The sequence below is a fragment of the Euprymna scolopes genome, chromosome 21, assembly GCF_053919585.1.
Source record: "Euprymna scolopes isolate OS-2025 chromosome 21, ASM5391958v1, whole genome shotgun sequence".
NCBI lineage: Eukaryota > Metazoa > Mollusca > Cephalopoda > Sepiida > Sepiolidae > Euprymna > Euprymna scolopes.
The window spans coordinates 92519628-92540312 of NC_136502.1; the positions used below are offsets into that span (position 1 = coordinate 92519628).

The 20685-nt window shown below is 32.7% G+C and overlaps 1 protein-coding gene across 1 annotated transcript in view; it reads left to right on the top strand.

The window, feature by feature from the left end:
* Window positions 1-17646, top strand: part of LOC145242576 (transferrin 2-like) — a 57943-nt gene extending 40297 nt beyond the window's left edge. The window contains exons 10-14 of the mRNA XM_080105667.1: window positions 5527-5643; window positions 9746-9919; window positions 14576-14770; window positions 15383-15458; window positions 17320-17646. Coding sequence (XP_079961793.1) covers window positions 5527-5643; window positions 9746-9919; window positions 14576-14770; window positions 15383-15458; window positions 17320-17566 — 809 coding nt within the window. The 3' untranslated portion in view covers window positions 17567-17646. The remainder of the gene's footprint in view (window positions 1-5526; window positions 5644-9745; window positions 9920-14575; window positions 14771-15382; window positions 15459-17319) is intronic.
* The last annotated feature ends 3039 nt before the right edge of the window (window positions 17647-20685 follow it).

Consider the following 20685-nt stretch of genomic DNA (forward strand, 5'->3'; position numbering starts at 1 on the left):
TATAGAGCTTCAACTGAATGCTACCAAGACTGAGTGTATGCCAATTTACATTTGCAACAATCATGAAATTAAAACCCTCACAAATAACAAACTCAAATGTGTTGAAGAATACACATATCTAGGATCACACATCAGAAACTCTGAGAAAGACTTTAACATTAAAAAGGGCATCGCATGGACTGCTTATAACAAAATGGATAAGATCTGGAAATCCAATCTTGCTTACAAATTCAAAATCTAAGTTTTCCGCGTACGTATTGAGCCAATCTTACTCTATGGATCTGAAACTTGGACTCTTTCAGCAAAACAATAGTCATTTGGACGGATGTTACACACGTCTTTTGAGAAGAGTACTCACTCTCTCATGATGAAATCACCCAACTCTAGAAATAGTAAATGGAGACTTGCTGAGAGTATCAACCTCAGTTTGCAAGAGACGTGTTTAGTTTGCTGGGCATTGTGTACGTGTTACAGATGAATTTGTTTTATCATTTGTACTGTGGAGACACCCATCATCTCACAATCAATCATGATGATGATGATTCATTCAAAAAAAGTAGTTTCAAATTTACAACAAAAAAAAAATAAATAAAGTCGATTAGATTGATTTATTTCGTCATTGCAAATTTCAGTTAAATGATCGATTCTCTTTCAATAGCCGGAACGCATGTTTCGTTTTATATGCCCAACGTTTCATATTTCACATTTTTTGATTTACCGGGTCATTTTGGCTACTAACTGAGCCACAGTAACGTGTAGCTAGGTACAGCTAATTTGTAATAAAGATAATATAGAAATGAAGAGACTTGTTATTTTCAGTTATTTGTAGCATTCAGATGAAGCTCTGTACAGTTTGCTACTGATTCAGTTCAATCTCTACTCAGGCTATCTAAATGGTTTTGTAATCCTTGATATAAGTGATAATCTGAGGATATGCAGGAACTGGTTTATTCGTATTATTCAGATTCATCGGACTACTGTTCTCATCTTTAGTGTGATTTTCACAACGTTTTGGTCGTATAACCTCCGACCTTCTTCAGGTGTATCTTGTCGAACTCAGGAATTTGAATGGAATTTCAAACGGAACCCTTTATTTACGTCACGGGGGTAGCATGCTCTTGTTCCATCAGCCATGACTGGATCGAGGTCCTAAGAAATTCGCAATTGTATTTTTCAGTCGCCCACACTGAGAATTGAACCTTAAACCTTCAGGAGAATATCACTTTTACAATTGATTTTTCCAAGTACTCTAACCACTGCGCCATGGGTCTTTGCAGACTCGTAGCACAGTGGTTAGAGTACACCTGAAGGTTGGAGGTTATATCAACCGAAATGTGTAAATCACACTCAAGATAAGAATAGTAGTCTGATGAATCCAAATAAGACGAATAATCAATCCTCATCTGAAAAATTCAGAAAAAAAAACTGGTTTATTAAACATAATGATTTAAACTTTTGTACTTGATACTCACTTGTAAAACACTTGACATCATAAAGTGAGGATTAAGGGTAAGTGGAATATGCCTGCAAAAGGAGTGGCACCCTTCTCTGCATCTTGGTTTAGTCACTAATGAAAAGGAAGTCTTCAAGACATCCTCAACTATAGTCAGCCATCAACCACTTTTAGATTTTTACTCGTATGCATCAGTTCATGAATTTTCAAATTGAATCAAAGCAGAATGAATTGCAACACTTGACAATTTTTTTTTTAATTAAAAAGCAATATATATATATATATATATATATATACCCATATACCCATTTTCAACCAATTTAATTGATTAGATCTTGTTACTGTCTAAAGACATCTTCATGCTTGGACATCAATTTAAATGTCCTTTTTTTTTTTTGCATTTGTATATATTTCTATATAATCTTTCTTACTTTACTTTCTTTTAAACTTTGAAGCTTTCAATTTTTGTGTAAACCAGCAATATTATAACGCACGTGGAACTCTCTTCCATTTCCTTGCTTTCCAGCTGACTACAATATGGTCATCTTTCAAGTCCAATCTAAACAAGTTCTTGATGAGCTATCTCCTTAAGTAATCCAATTTACCAAATTTCCACTACTAACGATTACTACGATATTGTCCCTTTGACTACCATACACTCATTATCCCTTATCCTTGAGTAGCCTCTGAACCTTGATAAGTGGTGACTCCTTTGTAAAAATATATATAATTTGCTTTGCATTACTTTTGGAACGATCCTTTTTAACGAATTTAATTGATTAGGTCTTGTTACTGTCTAAATGCATCTCCATACTTGGACATCAATTTAAATGTCTTTTTTTTTTTTTTTGTATATATTTCTATATAATCTTTTTTTTGTATATATTTCTATATAATCTTTTTTTTTGTATATATTTCTATATAATCTTACTTATTTTTTGTATATATTTCTATATAATCTTTTTTTTGTATATATTTCTATATAATCTTTTTTTTGTATATATTTCTATATAATCTTTTTTTTGTATATATTTCTATATAATCTTTTTTTTGTATATATTTCTATATAATCTTTTTTTTGTATATATTTCTATATAATCTTTTTTTTGTATATATTTCTATATAATCTTACTTTTTTTTGTATATATTTCTATATAATCTTACTTTTTTTTATATATTTCTATATAATCTTACTTTTTTTTATATATTTCTATATAATCTTACTTTTTTTTATATATTTCTATATAATCTTACTTTTTTTTATATATTTCTATATAATCTTTTTTTTATATATTTCTATATAATCTTTTTTTTATATATTTCTATATAATCTTTTTTTTATATATTTCTATATAATCTTACTTTTTTTTATATATTTCTATATAATCTTACTTTTTTTTATATATTTCTATATAATCTTACTTTTTTTGTATATATTTCTATATAATCTTACTTTTTTGTATATCTATATATCTATAAAAGTGAACGTGTCTGTCTGTCTGTGTGTCTGTCTGTCTGTGTACATTTCCCTACGCAATAACTCTGTCAATTTTTAGTCTATAGACTCGAAATTTGAAATACCGGGTACTGAGATTTGGGAAAATCGATGTGACGGGTGTCAGCCAGAAATTTGGCTGTTAAGGGGTCAAATTTCAATGATTTGACCTTTAAGAACTCTACCAAACTCCTCCGACAATTTTTGGTCTAGACACTTTAAATTTTAGATATAGGTTCCTTGAACCTGGATCTAACTTAATAAAGTGATTTGAGCCCGAAACAATAAATTTTAAGGGGTCATAATAGGGGTCAAAGTTTTAAAAAATTGACCGTTTTTTTGCTTTTTTTGCACAGCATACACCTCCAAACACCCGAGCAACGCCGGGCACCCCTGCTAGTATTTCTATATAATCTTACTTTTTTTGTATATATTTCTATATAATCTTACTTTTTTTGTATATATTTCTATATAATCTTACTTTTTTTGTATATATTTCTATATAATCTTACTTTTTTTTTTGTATATATTTCTATATAATCTTACTTTTTTTTTTTGTATATATTTCTATATAATCTTACTTTACTTTGAAACTTTAAAGCTTTCAATTTTTGTGCTAACCAGCAAAATTATAGCTATTAATAGTTTATATAAAATTTCTATTACTTACCATTTTCTGCTAAACGAAAATACCCCCCAATCTCACCTCCTTCATGATAGCACTACTGTCAAAGGAAAAGTTAGACACCTCCTTCCCTCCACTAATCTGTGGGAGACCAATAGGCAAAGTCGAGAAGCCACTTCAGCTCCCCCTGATCAGGGTAACATGATGTCATAGAAAGCAGGTGACAGATGTAATACGGAAGCCATCAGAAATAATTCTGTTCATGGTTTCATATCTCGTTGTGCTGTGGACAGAAGATCCCTGTGGATACAATGGTCAGGACAATTACCCAGCATCGGCACTGCTTGGACAGAAACTGCAATCTGTTGTCTGTACTACTGCAAATAAAGCTGTAACAATACATTAAAAACACTTTCAAGAAAACAGCATGTATGAGGTTGTAAATAATGAGCAACAATGAATTCTTGAATGCCTCAAGGGAGAGAGATAGATGGAGAGTTATAGCCGTCAATGCCTGAACCAGGCAGGACACCGCTTTAACTTGAACTGATATCAAAAAATTAACTACTCTTATAGTTTTTGTTTTTGTAGCCCATTTCTTTTGGAATCTTCTTCCTGCTTTTCTTGCAACATGTAGAAATTTAAATTTAATTGTTCATTTTTTTTTTTTTTTTTTTTTTTTAAAGGAGATACAAAAATTCAATATCAACAACCAATCTGTGTACAATCGTTTCTGAGATGATATAAATTTTTATTGAGATAAAATCTCATCAGTAGAGGGATTCAACATGTAATATAAAAATTAAGCAGTGTAATGTAAACTGACATCTCACTCATCTCCAGTAAATTTAATCTAAAATAGTAACCACTTACGTCAATATGGCAATATGCCTTGTTTGGGTAAAACATGATTTAAAATAATTGTGTGGATGGTAGGGAAAGGAGGTACAATTTGTATAGACTAGACCCTCTAGGCATAGATGAATGCAGACCTCACAATATTATTGTTATGAATAAATTAAAAGTAAAACTGTATTTCCTATCTGTAAATATCAAGCACAAATGCAGACCCCACAATATTGTATGAATAAAAGTAAAATTCTGCATTAAAAAAACTATTTGTTTACACACTATGTATATTTACAGATATTTTTTTTATCACAAAACATTTTTATAGCTCTTTAGCTTTCTTGGCTAACATGGAAGTGTAGTATCTGTTTGCCACAAGATATATATATACATATTCATTTATTTAAAAATGTCTCGTATAGCTTTTTGGACTAAGATCAAAGGGTTTTTCATTTCAGCAAAATTCGACCGTTGGAAAAAATTGAGTTTTCATTAAAAACAATAACTACTTACTTTTTATGTCAATTTCAACTAAAAACAATATCATTTACCTAACTGTCATGTGGAAATTAGTTATATATTACTGGAATATTACATAAAACAAGTATTTCCATGATGCAACGAAAAAACGATTTCACCATGTTTGCTTGTCACACGTGACACAAACACGAGGAAAATAACTCATTTCTCCTGAATTAACTGAAGTTTTTAAAGTTTTTAGAAATCACTTACCTCCCTTGCACACTATTCAATTTGTTATGCAAATATTTTCGAAAACTTTCTTTTCATAATTGATTTTCTACCTTATCGTTTTTCGTAAATTTTGAATATTTTTCTTTACTGTGATTTGACAATTAGATACCATTGGTTTTACTAGAAATTCAATGTTTCTATTTTCAAATTTCGCTATTTTTATGCTGAAGAACCAATTAAAGTGTAGTATCTACTTCCACAACATCAGCACAATTGAAAGTTTTCATGTAAAAATTGAAAAACTCCAAAATATGGACAGACATGGAAACAAACAGAAAGTGTTGTTTATATTAGTGGATGTATAAAATATTGTTACTTATATGCTGACTTTTTTTTTTTTTTTTTTTTCAGAAAAAAGAGCTTGTCATGCTGGTGTTGGTCGTGGAGATGGCTGGATTGTTCCTCTCAGCGTTTACATTGACACTGAGCAATTCATTCCTTACGACTGTACAGCATTTCGAAATATTGGTAAGTATAATTCCTCCTCCCTCTCTCACTTTATATAAAGTTAAGTACAAGGTGCCTTCAATAAGTTGCCAGACTTTTTTTAATGGTACGCACATGAAACTTCAAAGTAATCTCCTCCAGCTGCAATGTACTTTTTGTGTCGTTCCAACAACTTCTGGAAGGCCCCATAGAATCCTCTCTTGCGTGAGCATATCAATGACCTTCGTCACAGCCTCTTTCATCTCCTCACTTGTTTCCTAACGACAGCCTCTAAGGTTTTCATTGAGCTTAGAGAATGATCAAAAGTCACAGGGAGCAAGGTCTGGACTATAAGGAGGGTGAGAAACTGTCTTGATGCCCATCTTGGTCAAATAGTCTGTGATCTTCTCTGAGCACCTTTGAGGCAAACTTTGCTCAAATCTTCCACATCTTTAGTTCTTTGCGAATAATTGTGTGTACTGTTCCCACACTGATACCAAATTGCCTCTAGAGACACATGTCAGTTCATATCCATGAAATTCTTTATTTGGCTAATCAACTCTGGTGTTTCAACTTGTTCTTCCAACAACTCTCGTCATCTCTCACAAACTTCTTGCCTTCCTTTAATCTCTTATGCCACTCCAAAACTGATGGTCGATTCATGCAAGATGGTCCGAAAGTAGTCTGAAGCATTCCATACGTTTCTATGACTTTTTTTTTTTTTTTTTTTTTACCAAATTTAAAACAGAATTTTATTGCATATCGTTCTTCTAAAGTGTCCTCGTGTTCTGACAATCAGGCTTTAGTATGGTGTATTCCAATTCCTGTTGTAGCTGTTCATTTGTACCTGAAATCATAAAAATTGGTCAGTGGACCTCATAAGATGTATGGTAATAAAATACTGATTTTTCAAGAGTCTACAACAATTTTAAATGCCTGTAAAAAAAAAATGCAAACTTCTTTAAGGCACCTCATATGTGTTTGTTTATATATTTGCATATGCAGGATTCACTCTTAAATTTTTTTTTCTTCTTTTTTTACAAGGGAGTAACCACTTATCAAGGCTCAAAGACCACTTGAGGATAAGGTTTAATGAGTGTCAGGTGGTTGGTAAGACAAAACTGATCATTAATGGTGGAAATTGGTGGGATGTGATTATTTAAGAACTTGTTTACATTGGACTTGAAAATTACCATGCTACATTCAGCTGAGAAGCAGCCCTGCGGTATTGTTTTCCACAGATGGGCAGTTCTCAAAAAGAAATTTTGTTGATGGAATTTTTTAGTTTTTGGCACAGATAGAGAATAAGGGAAATTATTGACAGTGGTTGTAGGTAGACAAGTGTTTGATAAGAATGTTTTGCAAGTGGGGACCAAAGTTTAATCATTATGAATCTTAGAACATGGCTGCTAAGCGTAAGGAGTCAAAATATATAAACTGTATTTGGTTTCATGCATAGGGGACAGAAACCTTTCATGAAAATTCACATACTTCCGATTTTTGTGAGTTTTTAGGGGTAACCGGTTATTAGTGTCCCAATCTTAAGTGTCCCTTTTCATTTGCATACAGGTAGTGTTTGTTTTAGAATACATGTTATATCGCCGTCAAAAAATAGTATGTGCAAATATCAGGCCGTCATGAAAGCTCTTGTGGTTTTTAACTTTTAAATTCAGATGAAAATATCTCGGTTGAAACAAAAATTTATTGATTGAAATAAGCACCGTCAAAAATCAGCACACTTTTGCCAATACTGGTCGCAGACCATCAAACAGTCAGCATGACCTTCTTTTGGTGCAACTCTGGCTTTGGGAAGTGTTGTGGAGCTTCGTCAGTGTCTAATCATTGAGCTGAGCATCACCAGTTGTAAAGAGCCACTTTTCATCACAAGTTACAACCCAAGTCAAGAAACGGGCCCTTCTTGTTGCGTAAAAGAAGGGAAGATGACACTTGATAATGGCATTTCTTTTTGTGTCATTCAATTTGTGAGGCACCCATTTATCAGGTTTTTGTCTTTCCAATCTCAAGTGGTTAGAAATCGTTGTATATGTTACGTCTAATTCAGAAGCAAGTTCTTGAACAGTTGTGCATGGATTGCCTTCGACTAAGGCTCTTAATTGATTGTTGTCAACATCCAATGGCTGACAACTACATTCATCATCTTCAAGACTCTCGTCACTGCCACGAAATTTCTTAAACCACCATTGTGTTGTATATTCAGTAGTGGTTCCTGGGCCAAACGCTTCGTTGATATCATGAGCTGTTTCAGCAGCTTTTCAGTCTCGCTTGAATTAAAATAAGAAAATTGTGTGAAATTGCTTTTCTTTTTTTTTTCCATCTTGTATTCAACGTTCTGAAAAAAAAAGACATAATTGTTTTAAAACGATTGTAATTTAAACGATTACATAGAGCAAAAGCAAAAACTTATTGGGAAAGACATCATTTGAAATCAAAATCAAAAATTCCGCAAGAACCTTTTTCTCAACCTGATACCATATAGTTTCCCATGAGCAAGTTCCTTGTCACATGGGGTAGCATGTTTCTGTGGGGCACAGATCTATAATATATTCCTCTGAAAAGGGTACTTCTAAAACAGGAGTAAAAGGGCCAGGTGTTTGAGCATCCCTTGCACCCCCCCCCCTCTCTGCATGTCCCTACACAAGTGGGTAGTTCTAAAAAGAAGCTTTGTTCATGGAATTCACGTTTAAATTAAGCACAGAAATTTAGTGGGGAAATTGTTGATAGTAGTTGTAGCTAGACAAGTGTTTTTGTAAAAGTTTAACAAAGATGGGGGAGGGGGCATAGATTGGAGCTTAGATGAACACTTGCCATGAAAATAATTATAGAGCAGAGACAGGCTCGCAACATCTCTTCTATGAGAAAGAAGTTGCAGGAAAGAGAAAAAGGCATCAACTCGAAGCCAGTTTTGAACTCTGTCAAGGTAGGATTGATGCTCCATGTAGGTCCTGCTCAGATGTGGCAACACTACTCCATCCTAGAATGTACTTGGCTCTTATACAGATATAGGATTACGTCAACAGTGAGATATCTACAGGCGCAGTAAAATGATCCAATCATTTTTCTGTTGATCATGACAATGGATTTGATGTATGTGTTCCATTTCAGATCCGCAGTGAAGGTCAGTCCAAGAAGTTTGTCAAAACATGGTGCTCCCCAAGACGAGAGCCATTCATTTTAATTGGGGTCGGATGGGAGTCAGAGCATTGATGATGAGAGAGAAGCTTGGTTTTAGATGCATTAAAATTAACCAGCCACCTTTTCCCCATTGCACCATACGCTCAAGGTCAAAAGAAAGCCAATCAGAGAGATCTTGGTCATTTCCGACCTTTAATGTGTTGCCATAGATTATAGTGTTGTCTACAGAAATGTCTATGAATGTCATTTGGAAATTATTGATGAAGATCATATTGCACATTTTTTAAATAACTATTTGAAGCCCAGAGGAATAGTTGACCGAAACGTCGTGAAACAACAATTCAGAGATGAGGATAATAGTCTGCAACAAAATATTTGAAGGTTTGAATATTTTGCTTTGTAAATTGATCTTCATAAAAATTTATGTGAACTATGTAAAATTATTTTTTTTTTATTGTTTATATCATCACATACTTCTTTTTTTCTTCATTATTGTTCTTTCCTTCTTCCAACTGAAATCCATGATAACACAACATACAAAATGGTGGCTTGATTTTCAGAGAAAGATACTTATCAAACATGTGGTAGTTAAAAATGCTAAGGTATAAAATATTTGTTAGTTTTATTATCCATGGCATGATAATTGTGAAGATATGCCTAACCGTCATCTCACCACCAAATGTGAGACGACAACAACTATGGAAGGCAGTAATTGCTGAGGATACAGCTAAGAGACTCAGCATTCCTATCTTGTCGCGGTTTACCACCTGATGAAGGCCAGAGGAATAGTTGGCCGAAACATTGTGAAACGACAACTAGATGATGATGATAGTCCACAAATGAATAAATGAATAAACAAATCAATAAATAAATTGCTCATCTCAAAAAGATTTCATAAATAACACACCAAACTTGTACATTTTTTTTTATTGTACATTTTTCTCCATTTGATGTTTGTTTTTGTGTTTTTTTGTTTTTTTTTCTCTCTCAGGTGAACTTTTTATTCGAGCTTGCATCCCAGGCGCCTTGGATAGAGAGTACAATCCAAATGGAGCTCCTGTGAACCTTTGTGAGGCATGTGGAGCTGAGGGTTTCCGAAAGTGTATGCGAAACAGTGATGAACAATATTATGGTGCTAATGGAGCTTTCCGTTGCCTTGTCGAATGTAAATATATTTTTTTGTTTACCTTTCTTTTTTTTTTTTTTTTTAAACAAGATTATGCAGGTATTATTCGGATTACTTAGATTACGTAAGTGTTATTGGCACAGCATTTGACCAATGTAACCTCCAACCTTCTTCAGGTGTATCTTGTCAAACTCGGTAATCTTTGTTAAACTTGAGGATCTGCATTGATTTTTAAGTTTGAGGCTCCCAAAATTCATACGAGAATTATCTGCAAGACCTGTGGCATATTTGGTAAAATATAATTATACTGAAGCTAAGTTAATTGTTTGTTTCCCTAAAACTTTCTTTGTATGTATACATTTTAATCACACACATTTTTTAAGTAATGCTAAAATATTCCTTGGTTTGGGGATCAAGTAATGTATGGAAAAAACTTCTATTTTTATTCTTCTAATTAGCTGCAATTTACAATTAACTCAGCAAGTAACCCGTTTCTTGGTAAATTTCTATCACTTTCATCCTCACTTATTTGTTTTTGACACTTTTGTTTTACACAGTATCTATCACTCTTGCTTCTCTCTCTCTATTAACAATTAAATATAATAAACAGAAGAATAAACAGATTGGAATAGGTCTATTACCAACAAAACGAATAGTGAGAAGAAAGAGACTAATGTTATATTTTGACTTTTTATATAATTTGACTTTGTCAGCTCACTTGATTCAAACATTCTAACCCAAGCTCAATAGGTGACCAAACCGGTCAGTTTTTTTTTCTGGTTGACACTCAAAGCTATAAATCCCATGAAAATAATTGGTTTACTATATAATATAGCTTTTCCATCCATATATTTGTAACAGAAACCTTGAAAATAATTTTAAAAGGTTGTAATGAAAGTTTAAATAGAATACCATAACTCTCTTTATTGACCGTGACCCTCCTTAACATCATTCTCTGTATTGTCAAATGAAAAATAATTCAGAGATATAAGATATGAAATACAAGTTTATTCTGATAAGTACAATATTTTCTTGTTTTTATGTTTGTTTGTTTTTTTGTTTTTGTGTATGTTTTTATTTTATTTATTTTTTTTACTCTTATTCCTCCCAAACAATACACAGTACCACTTGGATGTAAGAGGCTACTATTTGGGACCATATCTACTGGGGCACTATGTAGGGAGTTGAGCAGCAAGATGTCTGTTCACATTACATTTAAACTTCTGCAAGTCAAGGAAGCAGGAAACCGGGAGGGAATTTCAAAGTCTAACAGTTCAAGGAAAGAAATTATTAGAATAGAAAGCTTATTGGCATCTAGGGATCTCTATGGTGTAGGGGTGAGATTTTGCTGCTTGTTAGATTAGTAAGGAGTATTTACATCAGGGAGGGGGAGGGAAGCAACTGCAAAGTGTTTGTCCATTAGAGTACTTATAAAATAGGCACAGGGATGCAACATTGTGGCGATGGGGCAGGGGTTGGAGTTTGGTTGATAGTGCGGAGTCTATTAGGTTTGAGACTCTTTTCTGGACCCTGTCTAATAGCAAGAGACTAATGGTAGATGTACCAGCTCAGATGTGGCAACAATACTCCATGCATGGTAAAATGGCAGCTTTGTAGAGATAAAAGATACTTTCAGTTGTGAGTAGTGTTTTAGCGCGGTAAAGAGTGCCCACCTTCCTTACATCCACCTTCTTCGCAAGATCTTCAATATATTTATTCCAATTCATGTTGCCTGTGAATGTTAAGCTGAGAAGTTTGAACGAAGAGCTTTCAGATAGCATATCATTAGCCTTAGCAATCGGTGGTTGAAAAGTTTTTTTTGTAATTAAAAGAAAGCTATGTTACCATCCATTTTTGTCCCCATTCCACTACCGACTGGAGGTTATTCTTTAAGGTTTCAGCCATTGCCTTAGATATGTGTTCATTTGTTTTGCCCTTATGTCTGTTATAGAATGCGGTCGCAACTTCAACTAACTCCTATCAGTTCTGTTTTTCGTTAAATAAACCTGAATCATAGTCGTGTGTTCAAGCCATGTCACAACCCTAACGGAAATATCTGATTATGAATTGTTCTGTCTGGAGCGCCATCATGAAACTCATAAAGTGCAGTGGTGTCTGGAGGACTTTAACTTTGGTTTTGTTTTAATGGAAAATCGCTTCAGACAAGGCACGAAGCCACTTGATGTAAGGAGCTAAAAAAAAATACTATTTTATGGTCAAAATCTATGCAACAATAAGTGTTAAATAAATAAATTCTAACTCAAAAAAACAGCAATTTTTCCCCCATTTTGTGAGAAACATCGCTCATGGAATGTGAGAACTAAAGATAAAGATGAGATTTCTTTTAGCATCACCTGACAGAAGAGAAGTGAGCTTCATCACTGATCACATTTTCTTGGAGGAATTTTTATAAATCTCCTGTGATTTTGAGAGCTTATCCTATTTTTTGTCAAACCTGAAACCTGCAGATAATCTAATTAATATTGACGAAGGTAGTAACCCTTTTTATATGGAGTTTTAAGATAATTATAAAATAACTAGTGATCTAATTCCAAAAATTTCTATTCTTTTTCTTTTTAATGAATAATTGCTTTAAAAATAAATTCTCTTTATCAATAACGGCCATGAAATAGTTATTTTAAAATCAATAATTGTTTACAATATTTTTAATCAATAATTGTTTAAAAGATAATTATATTTAAATTGGTAGGAATTTTTTTTTTTTTTTTTTTTGCATTGGTTCATGAAATTTTTAAGACCATTGTCTTTAAACGCTTCAGATAACAGTTGTAATCTTCGTATGACCGATTCGTGAACCTCAGTTACAACATTGGTAATCTGCCCAATTACATCTCAAAGTAAAAATCACTATCTTAATTTTTTTGTTATAAATAAGTTTTATTTTCAACATAGAATACTTTTCTTTAAAAATTGATGGCAGAGTGAATTAAAAAAAAAAAAAAGGCAGCAATGTTTTACAACAATGTAGCAAAGACACTAATGTGACGTTATCTCTGGTCCCCCCTCGCCAATCCTTCACGAAAAACACCCGTCTAGCTGAATCCACTGTGAAAAATTTCCCCCACTCTTTATCTGTGCCTAAATCAAAACGTAGATTCCATGAACAAAGCTTCTTTCTTAGAACTACACGCCTGTGGAACTCTGATCCATCTGCCTGCTTCCCACCTGACTACAACTTGGATGCCTTTAAGTCCAACGTTAACAAATTCCTAATGAACCGCCCTCTTAAGTAAATACTTCGTTAAATCTCCACACTAACGTACTGTACTTGCAATAACCCTTATCCCTGAGTGGCTTCCAGGCCTTGATAAGTGGTGACCACCATGTAAAAAAAAAAAAAAAAAAAAGTTATGTACAAAGACAGATTTGATGATCTACCTAAGAAAGATCTGCCTAAAACTTTCGACAGAGGTGACTGATTTTTACTAGATCAGTATCGTGTTGAAGTTCGACCTTTCAAACGACAAATATCGAAAAATTGGCTAAAAACATTAATATCTTCCCCTTCAGCTGGGCACTTTTCTACAGGGGAAGGTTGCTTTTTTTGCCAATATTTTTTAAAGTCATCCTCTCGTTTCGATTGTCTAGCCTTAATTTAAAAATAAGTAACTTCCGGTTTGGTAGTGGTCGTAATAACAAAGACGTCATGTTTTTTTTCCCCGTTCTTTTCCTCCTTTGTGGTACGGGTTCGATCCTGCCTTCCTACTACCACTTTTTTTTTTATTTGCTCAGCACACACCTCCAAACACCTGGGCAATGCCAGACTGAAATGCTAGTATATCTATAAAAGTGAAATTGTGTGTGTGTGTGTGTGTGTGTACGTTTCCCTGCCAAACTACTCTCCCAATTTTCAGTCTACAGATTCGAGATTTGACATAATGGGTATTAAGATTTGGGAAAATCTTTTTAATAGGTTTTGGCCAGAAATTTGGCTTTCAAGGGGTTAAAGTTCAGCGATTTGACCTTGAAAACTCTACCAAACTCCTCCGACAATTTTGGGTCTAAACACTTGAAACTTTAGATGTAGGTTACTTGAACATGGATCAAACTTTTTAACTTGATTTGAGCCCAAAACAATAAATGTTGAGGGATCAAAATGGGGGTCAAAGTTTAAAAAAAATTTAACCTCTATGGTCTCTACCAAATTATTCAGCCAATTTTTGGTCTAAACATTTGAAATTTTACATATATGTATTCAGACATAGGGCAAGCTTTTTAATTGGTTTTTGCCTGAAAATTTGGCTGCTAAATGGTCAAAGTTCAAAGGATTTGACCTTTGTGGTCTCTCGCAAACTATTCAGCCAATTTTAGCTCTAAACATTTTAAATTTTACATAAAGTGCATTCAGACATGCAGCAAGCTTTTTAATCAGTTTTGGAGCAAAAATTTGGCTGCCAAAAGGTCAGTTGAAAGAGTTGACTGCAGACTCTACCAAACTCCTCTGCCAATTTTTGGTCTAAACACTTGAAATTTTAGATGTAGTTTATCTGGACACGATTCAAACTTTTTAATATATATATATATATATATATATATATATGTGTGTGTGCACATAAAGTTATTAACAGTACATAGGGCCCAAGCAAAGCCAGGCTGAACTAGCATGTGTGTGTGTATATATATATATATATATATAAAATAGTAGTAACAAGTGTTTTGTTTTTGTTTTTTTAGCTGGTGGTGATGTAGCGTTTGTGCGCCATTTGACTCCTCGAGACAATACGGATGGAAGAAATCATGCAAAATGGGCTAGAAATCGAAGGTCAGATGATTATGAATTGTTATGCAAAGACGGTCATCGTACCAATATTGACAATTGGCAAAATTGTCATCTTGGAAAAGTTCCAGCAAATGCTATCGTAACTGGAAGTAAGTCACATTTTTTTTTTTTTTTTTCCCCTATACATATTCCTGAGTGTTGAACGATCTTATCCAGTGAATTACCACATCCTCCATGTTGTAAAATGATTGGAAGAGCAAATTGTCCAGCACTGGTCACCAAAGTCTGTATCACTATAGAGCAATGATCATTTAAGCCAAAAGAAGAAAAAATAACACTTCGACGACTGGTCATTTTGCATAATGTAACAATTATTCATAGAAAAAAATAAATACACTCTGTGAAATGGAGTTCAGTTGGGAGCTTAACATTCTTTTTCCCCTATCACCTTCTATTTTGAATCTAAAATGTCACTTAATCTACCACTCCTACCGTTTAAATTTAGCGTTTTAACATTTTATTTTTATAAATAAAAAAAAAAATATATTTTATTTCTTCCATTTTGAGAACCAGATGCCTTCGGTGGCACATAAGCTTTATTGCATCGCCTGACAAGGACTTTTGGTTCAACCAATTGTCCAAAACATTAGCATGTTCAGTGTAGCAACTATATAAATAAATAAATATATATATATATATATATATATAAACTTAAAAATCATTGGTTCAGTTGTGTTTTTTTTTTGTTTTGTTTTTTTCAGGCTATAAGTCACAAGGAGAGAGAGAAATCTTTTGGAACATGTTGAATTACGGTCAACAATTTTTCTCTTCTGATACGTAAGTTTAGTTTTTATTTATTTCTCAATTTGCCACTGAGGAATTCTGTTTTCTTTTTTTGTTTGTTGAATGAATCTGAGTTTCACTTGTTGCATTCTGTGTAGGCTATGAATTGTGCTTACAAAATCTGAAGGTCAAAAGAACCCTTATGATAAAAAAAATGGGATCGCTGCAATGGTTACTGCCAGTGGTGCAGACTATGGGTTATTCCAACATTTCTGTTGACTTTTGAATCTTCTAGAAAAAATATAAATCTACAAAGATGTACACAAAATTTATTATATCTTATAAGAGAAAGTTTGTAAATAAAAATGTTGAACATTGTTCAGAAGTTCTGCTACTATTGGAGCATAACGAGGAACTGGTGTTAGTGCAAGTATTAGGAGTGGTAGGAGTAAGTTGAATGAATTTCTGCTATTACTAACCAGCAGAGAGTTACCACTGTTGACTAAGAAGAATCTATCGGAATATGTAAGCATGTGATGATTAGGGCTATGACAAGAGAATATTCTTTTCATTATTTTTGCTCTTGAGTATGTATCGGTTAATATCTTTTGTATATATGCTTTTAGACTGATGTGGTTCTTGATTGATTGTCTGTGTCGGATATATACTCGAGAGTTAAAATAAGAATATTCTCTTATCATAGCCCTAGTGTATGAAAGTGAAACCTGGCCAGTGAGGGTTGAGGACATGCGTTGCATAAAGAGAAATAATATGATGCATGTGTAATGTAAATTTAAAGATAAGCTTAGATCTAATGATCTAAGAGGAAGATTAAATCTGGACAGTATAGAGAGATGTGTGCAGAACAGATTTTGTTGGTACAGGTTGCATTGAAAGAATTTTGGGGGTAGTAGTTGCAGAATAGTTGACATGATGAGTAGGCAAGAAAAAGCCAAAAAAGCATGAAGGTGATAAGGCTGAATATGAGAACGAGGGATGTGCGAGTCTTAAAGACAGGCTTAGATCTGATGACCTGAGAGAAAGATTAAATCTGGACAGTATAGAGATGTGTGCAGAACAGGAGACTTTGATGGTATGGTCACATTGAAAGAATGAGTGCAAGTTCCTTGGTTTGTACATGTAGAACGGTTGAGGTAGTAGGATCAGTTAGCAGGGAAAGACTAAGGAAAACATAAGAGAAATTGATAAGATTGGATTTGAAAGATCTTGCCAGAGATGGGTTACTTTGAAAGAAAATTTTTTAAATCCGTTCAACACATGCCATCATGTAAAACTATGTTGAACCAGATATAATGAGTCACTTCAATACCCTTCAGAAAGGTATAAATCCATCGCCTTATCTAAAAAAAAAAAAAAAAAAAAAAAAAAAAATATAGAATCTCATTTTTATTTTTAGAAGAAACTAGGCTGGGTGTTTAGGTGCGTGTTGAGCAAAACAAAAGTGGTAGTAGGCAGGCTCGAACTCATATTGTGAAGGAGGAAAAGAACTTGAAAAAAAAAGTGACGTCTTTGCCATTGCGTCCATCATCAAACCAGAAATGGCGAAGGTTAAATTAAGGCTAGTCAATCAAAAAGAGGGGATGACTTTCGAAAATATTGGCAAAAAAAAAAGCGACACCTCCTTGTAGAAAATTGCCCAGTTGAGGGTGAAGGAATTAATGTTTTTAGTCAATTTTTCAATATTTGTCGTCTGAAGGATCGAGCTTCAAAACGATACCGATCTTGTGAAAATCCGTCGCCTCTGTCAAAAGTTTTAAGCATACCTGCAAACATACATACATTTAAACATAAATATGATAGATAACATAAAATGCAGGGTTCCAAACGTTCACATTTAGATTTTCAGTAAATATAAAATTTCCAGTTTCAAAAAAAATTTTTTTTTTTTTTTTAGTGCTGGTGATTTCCATATGTTTGATTCGGGTACTTATTACACGGACCTGATATTCACAGATGCAGCTGTACGTCTTATGTATATTCCCGAGGATAAACAGAATTATAAGTCCTATCTTGGACAGGACTTTATCGGTCAAATCCACGCGCTCAAGCAGTACACGTGCATGCCAATTGATGCCGCAAGCAGCCTACAAGTTTCACTCTTGGTGATCATCTTTGGACTTGCAACACTGTTTTTCTTATAGAATTATGTTTTACTACGTGTTTAAAAATTCCTTACAATTTCCCCCCCCCCCTATATATTTTTTCAACATTTTTTTTTTTTTTTTTTTTTTGGTGCTATTTTAATCGATGTTTTCTGAAAATATTTTCTTTCTTCTCCAAATTATCATTTTTCACATAAAATATTTGTATATATGTTTTCTTTTCTGTTTTAACCCCCTTTTTAAAAAGTCCATTATTATCCAAAGGAAATGAGGATAAGGATATCTTGTTAGCAATATATGGGAGTGGAGGAGTAAAGAATTTGCTGCTTGTGCATTATAATTGGATATGTAAAAATAAAATTGCATTTTAAGTAAAAACACTATTATTGGTCATGTCGAAATTAGTACAAAGAAATCCCCAAAATTACAAAAAATGACAGATATACTAAAACTTTTTTTTTTTTTTTACAAAACATTATCGATCTGCCATTTTATAATTTGAAATAACAAAGTCTAAATGAAAACAAGAGAGATAAGTCGGTTTGTCATACAGAATTGGTTGTAATATAAACACTGATAAGATCGCATTATTAGATACATTTTTATTTCTACTGATTTTTTTTTTTTTTTTATTCTTTTAGTTTTAGTTTTACTAATTTTGAAATTTTTACTAATTTTGACATGTTATAGTATTTTTACTTAAATGCATTTGTTTTATATCCGATTATAAGCATCATATCATTTTATCTTTTTTTTTTTTTTTTTTTTTTTTTTTTAATCCTTTGCGATGAGGCTTCATAGTTTTTGTATTTTTTTTTTTTTTAATACTGTTATCCTCATTTTTATAGTTGTTTCACCACGTTTCAGGCCAAATGGATAGAGGCATTGAATCTCTATGGTTTCAGGTGAACATTGTCTGAAGATAGTGGTTTCAATCCTACCCAAAGTAGACCAGAGGATTAGTTGGCCAAAACATGGTGAGACAACGATAACTATGAAAGGCAGTAATTACTGGCGATACAGTTACAAGACTCAGCATTATCCCATAACTACCTGAAGAAGGTCAGAGGAATATTTGGCTGAAACGTGGTAAAACAATTAAGCTGAGGATAACAGTCCACAAAGAAAAAAAAAAAAAAATCAATATACGGATTATAAGCAGTTTTTCCACAATTGTAAAACTGAAGGTTTGTTTTTCACTCCATTTGTAAAGGTGCTTTTTCTGGGGAAAAAAAAAAAAAAAAAAAAAAAAAAAAAAAATTTCTTTTATGTAGAATTATTTTTCTAGATTAAAAAGAAAAATAATGAATCCACTTTACCATATTTAGATTGTGTGTGTATCAAACTATTTTTATAAGCCGTATCACGGTGAATCCCACTTGAAAATAAAACTGGAAATTTAGTACAATTAATTGACACATCTGGAATTGTTTGAAACCGAAAACAGTTGTTGTTAGGAGTATTGTTCAAACATAATAATAAAAAAAAAAAAAAAACAAATGTTATACAAGACGTTTATCATGCTTTTCATGAATTGTTGCTCAACGACGTAGATGGTTGGATGACTTTAAGCCTGTTCCAAGCCTCCAGAAATAGTTTTTAAGGATTTTATGCTTGTGGCCTATTTTTTTTTTTTTTTTTTTTTTTTTTTCTGTAACTGGAGTTGATACAATAGTAAGCTTGTAATGATAAAATCTGTAACATTTCAACTTGAACTATCTCAGTTCAATGACATCATCAGTATTGGCTCTGAACCAGCCAATAGCATTCTTGGATATATAAAGCTTTTGATCCATATTGATGCCATCTCCACTCGGCTCTCATTTGGGTGCATGTTCTCAAACATTTCAGTGAACATCTTACGTTTATGCACAAACTGATTCAAAATTTGTCTAAATTTCCTGGGTTTTTTTATGTGTGGAGGCCACCTTGTATATGATAAACTTTATTTTTTCATGCAAGAACATTTTATAAATACTCTTTTTAACTGTTTGTATAAAAGTGAACAAAGTCACTTGTGAGAGGGGTGCTTATAACGCATTTTTTAACTGCATTACAAGCCAAAAATATTTTACAGCGTTCATATTTTTAAATCATAGGAATCTTTAACTCTTTCTTTCCATACTTGAATTAATCGGAAACAAATTATGGCCCTCATAAACAAAAAAAAATATTTTGTCATAACTTTCTCTCCAGTCATGCAAAAATCAGTTTTTAACAATGGTATTCTTGTTTCTTTGGATAGAATTGTTGCATGAATGAATATTAAGTGTTGATATCCATTTAAATGTATGTTTCAACGTACATTAGTTCCAAGAAAAAAAATAAATGACCTTCTCCAAACACGTATGAATCAAATGAAAAACTTAGATAATATCGGGTCATCAGGAGAGAATATGCACCGTTTCGGGGCCTTCTTCTCAAATTAATACTGTAGTACCTTTAATATATGTATGTGTGTCACGGTTTCCAGATTATAAATTATTCAATTGGGAGATTTTATTATTGGTATATAGAAATGCTAATTTAATGTTCGTAGTATGTTATCACCTATCTTCCTTTTTAATATATAGGACCTCTTGATCACCATAAAGGCAATGGAAAAAGTATATATGAAAAAAAAAAAATGGTGCCGCTTTTAGGCCATACGACGACCTCAGCCTTCTTGACAATTTTAGAGATGTACTTTGTTTGATACATATTACTATCATGTTGGAAAAAAATAAATCGATTTTATTTTGAATATTTCGCAATCGTTAATTCATTAGAATTTTAAGATTTTATTTGAAAATTGGAAACAAATTTTATTAGTAAACATTTTGTACAAATATATCCAGTTTTTTTTTTTTTTTTTTTTTTTTTTTTTTTTTTTTTTTTTTTTTTGCAAAGAAAAATATAAAATATTTTCAAATATCTTCAAGAATGACAATTCCTAAACGTCTTTTAAACAAATTCACCAGTATTTGTATTTTTTTAAAATTATTTACTTAAAACTAAGGAAAAATATATTTTCATGTGAATAAAATAAGATATGCATCAAGTGCGCTTGAAAGCTAAATCACAATGTAATATTAAAACAATAAACAAAATATTTTGTTTGAAATTTATAACATAAATATATTTCGGAGCTAAACTCCATCTTCAGTATGTTGTTTTCT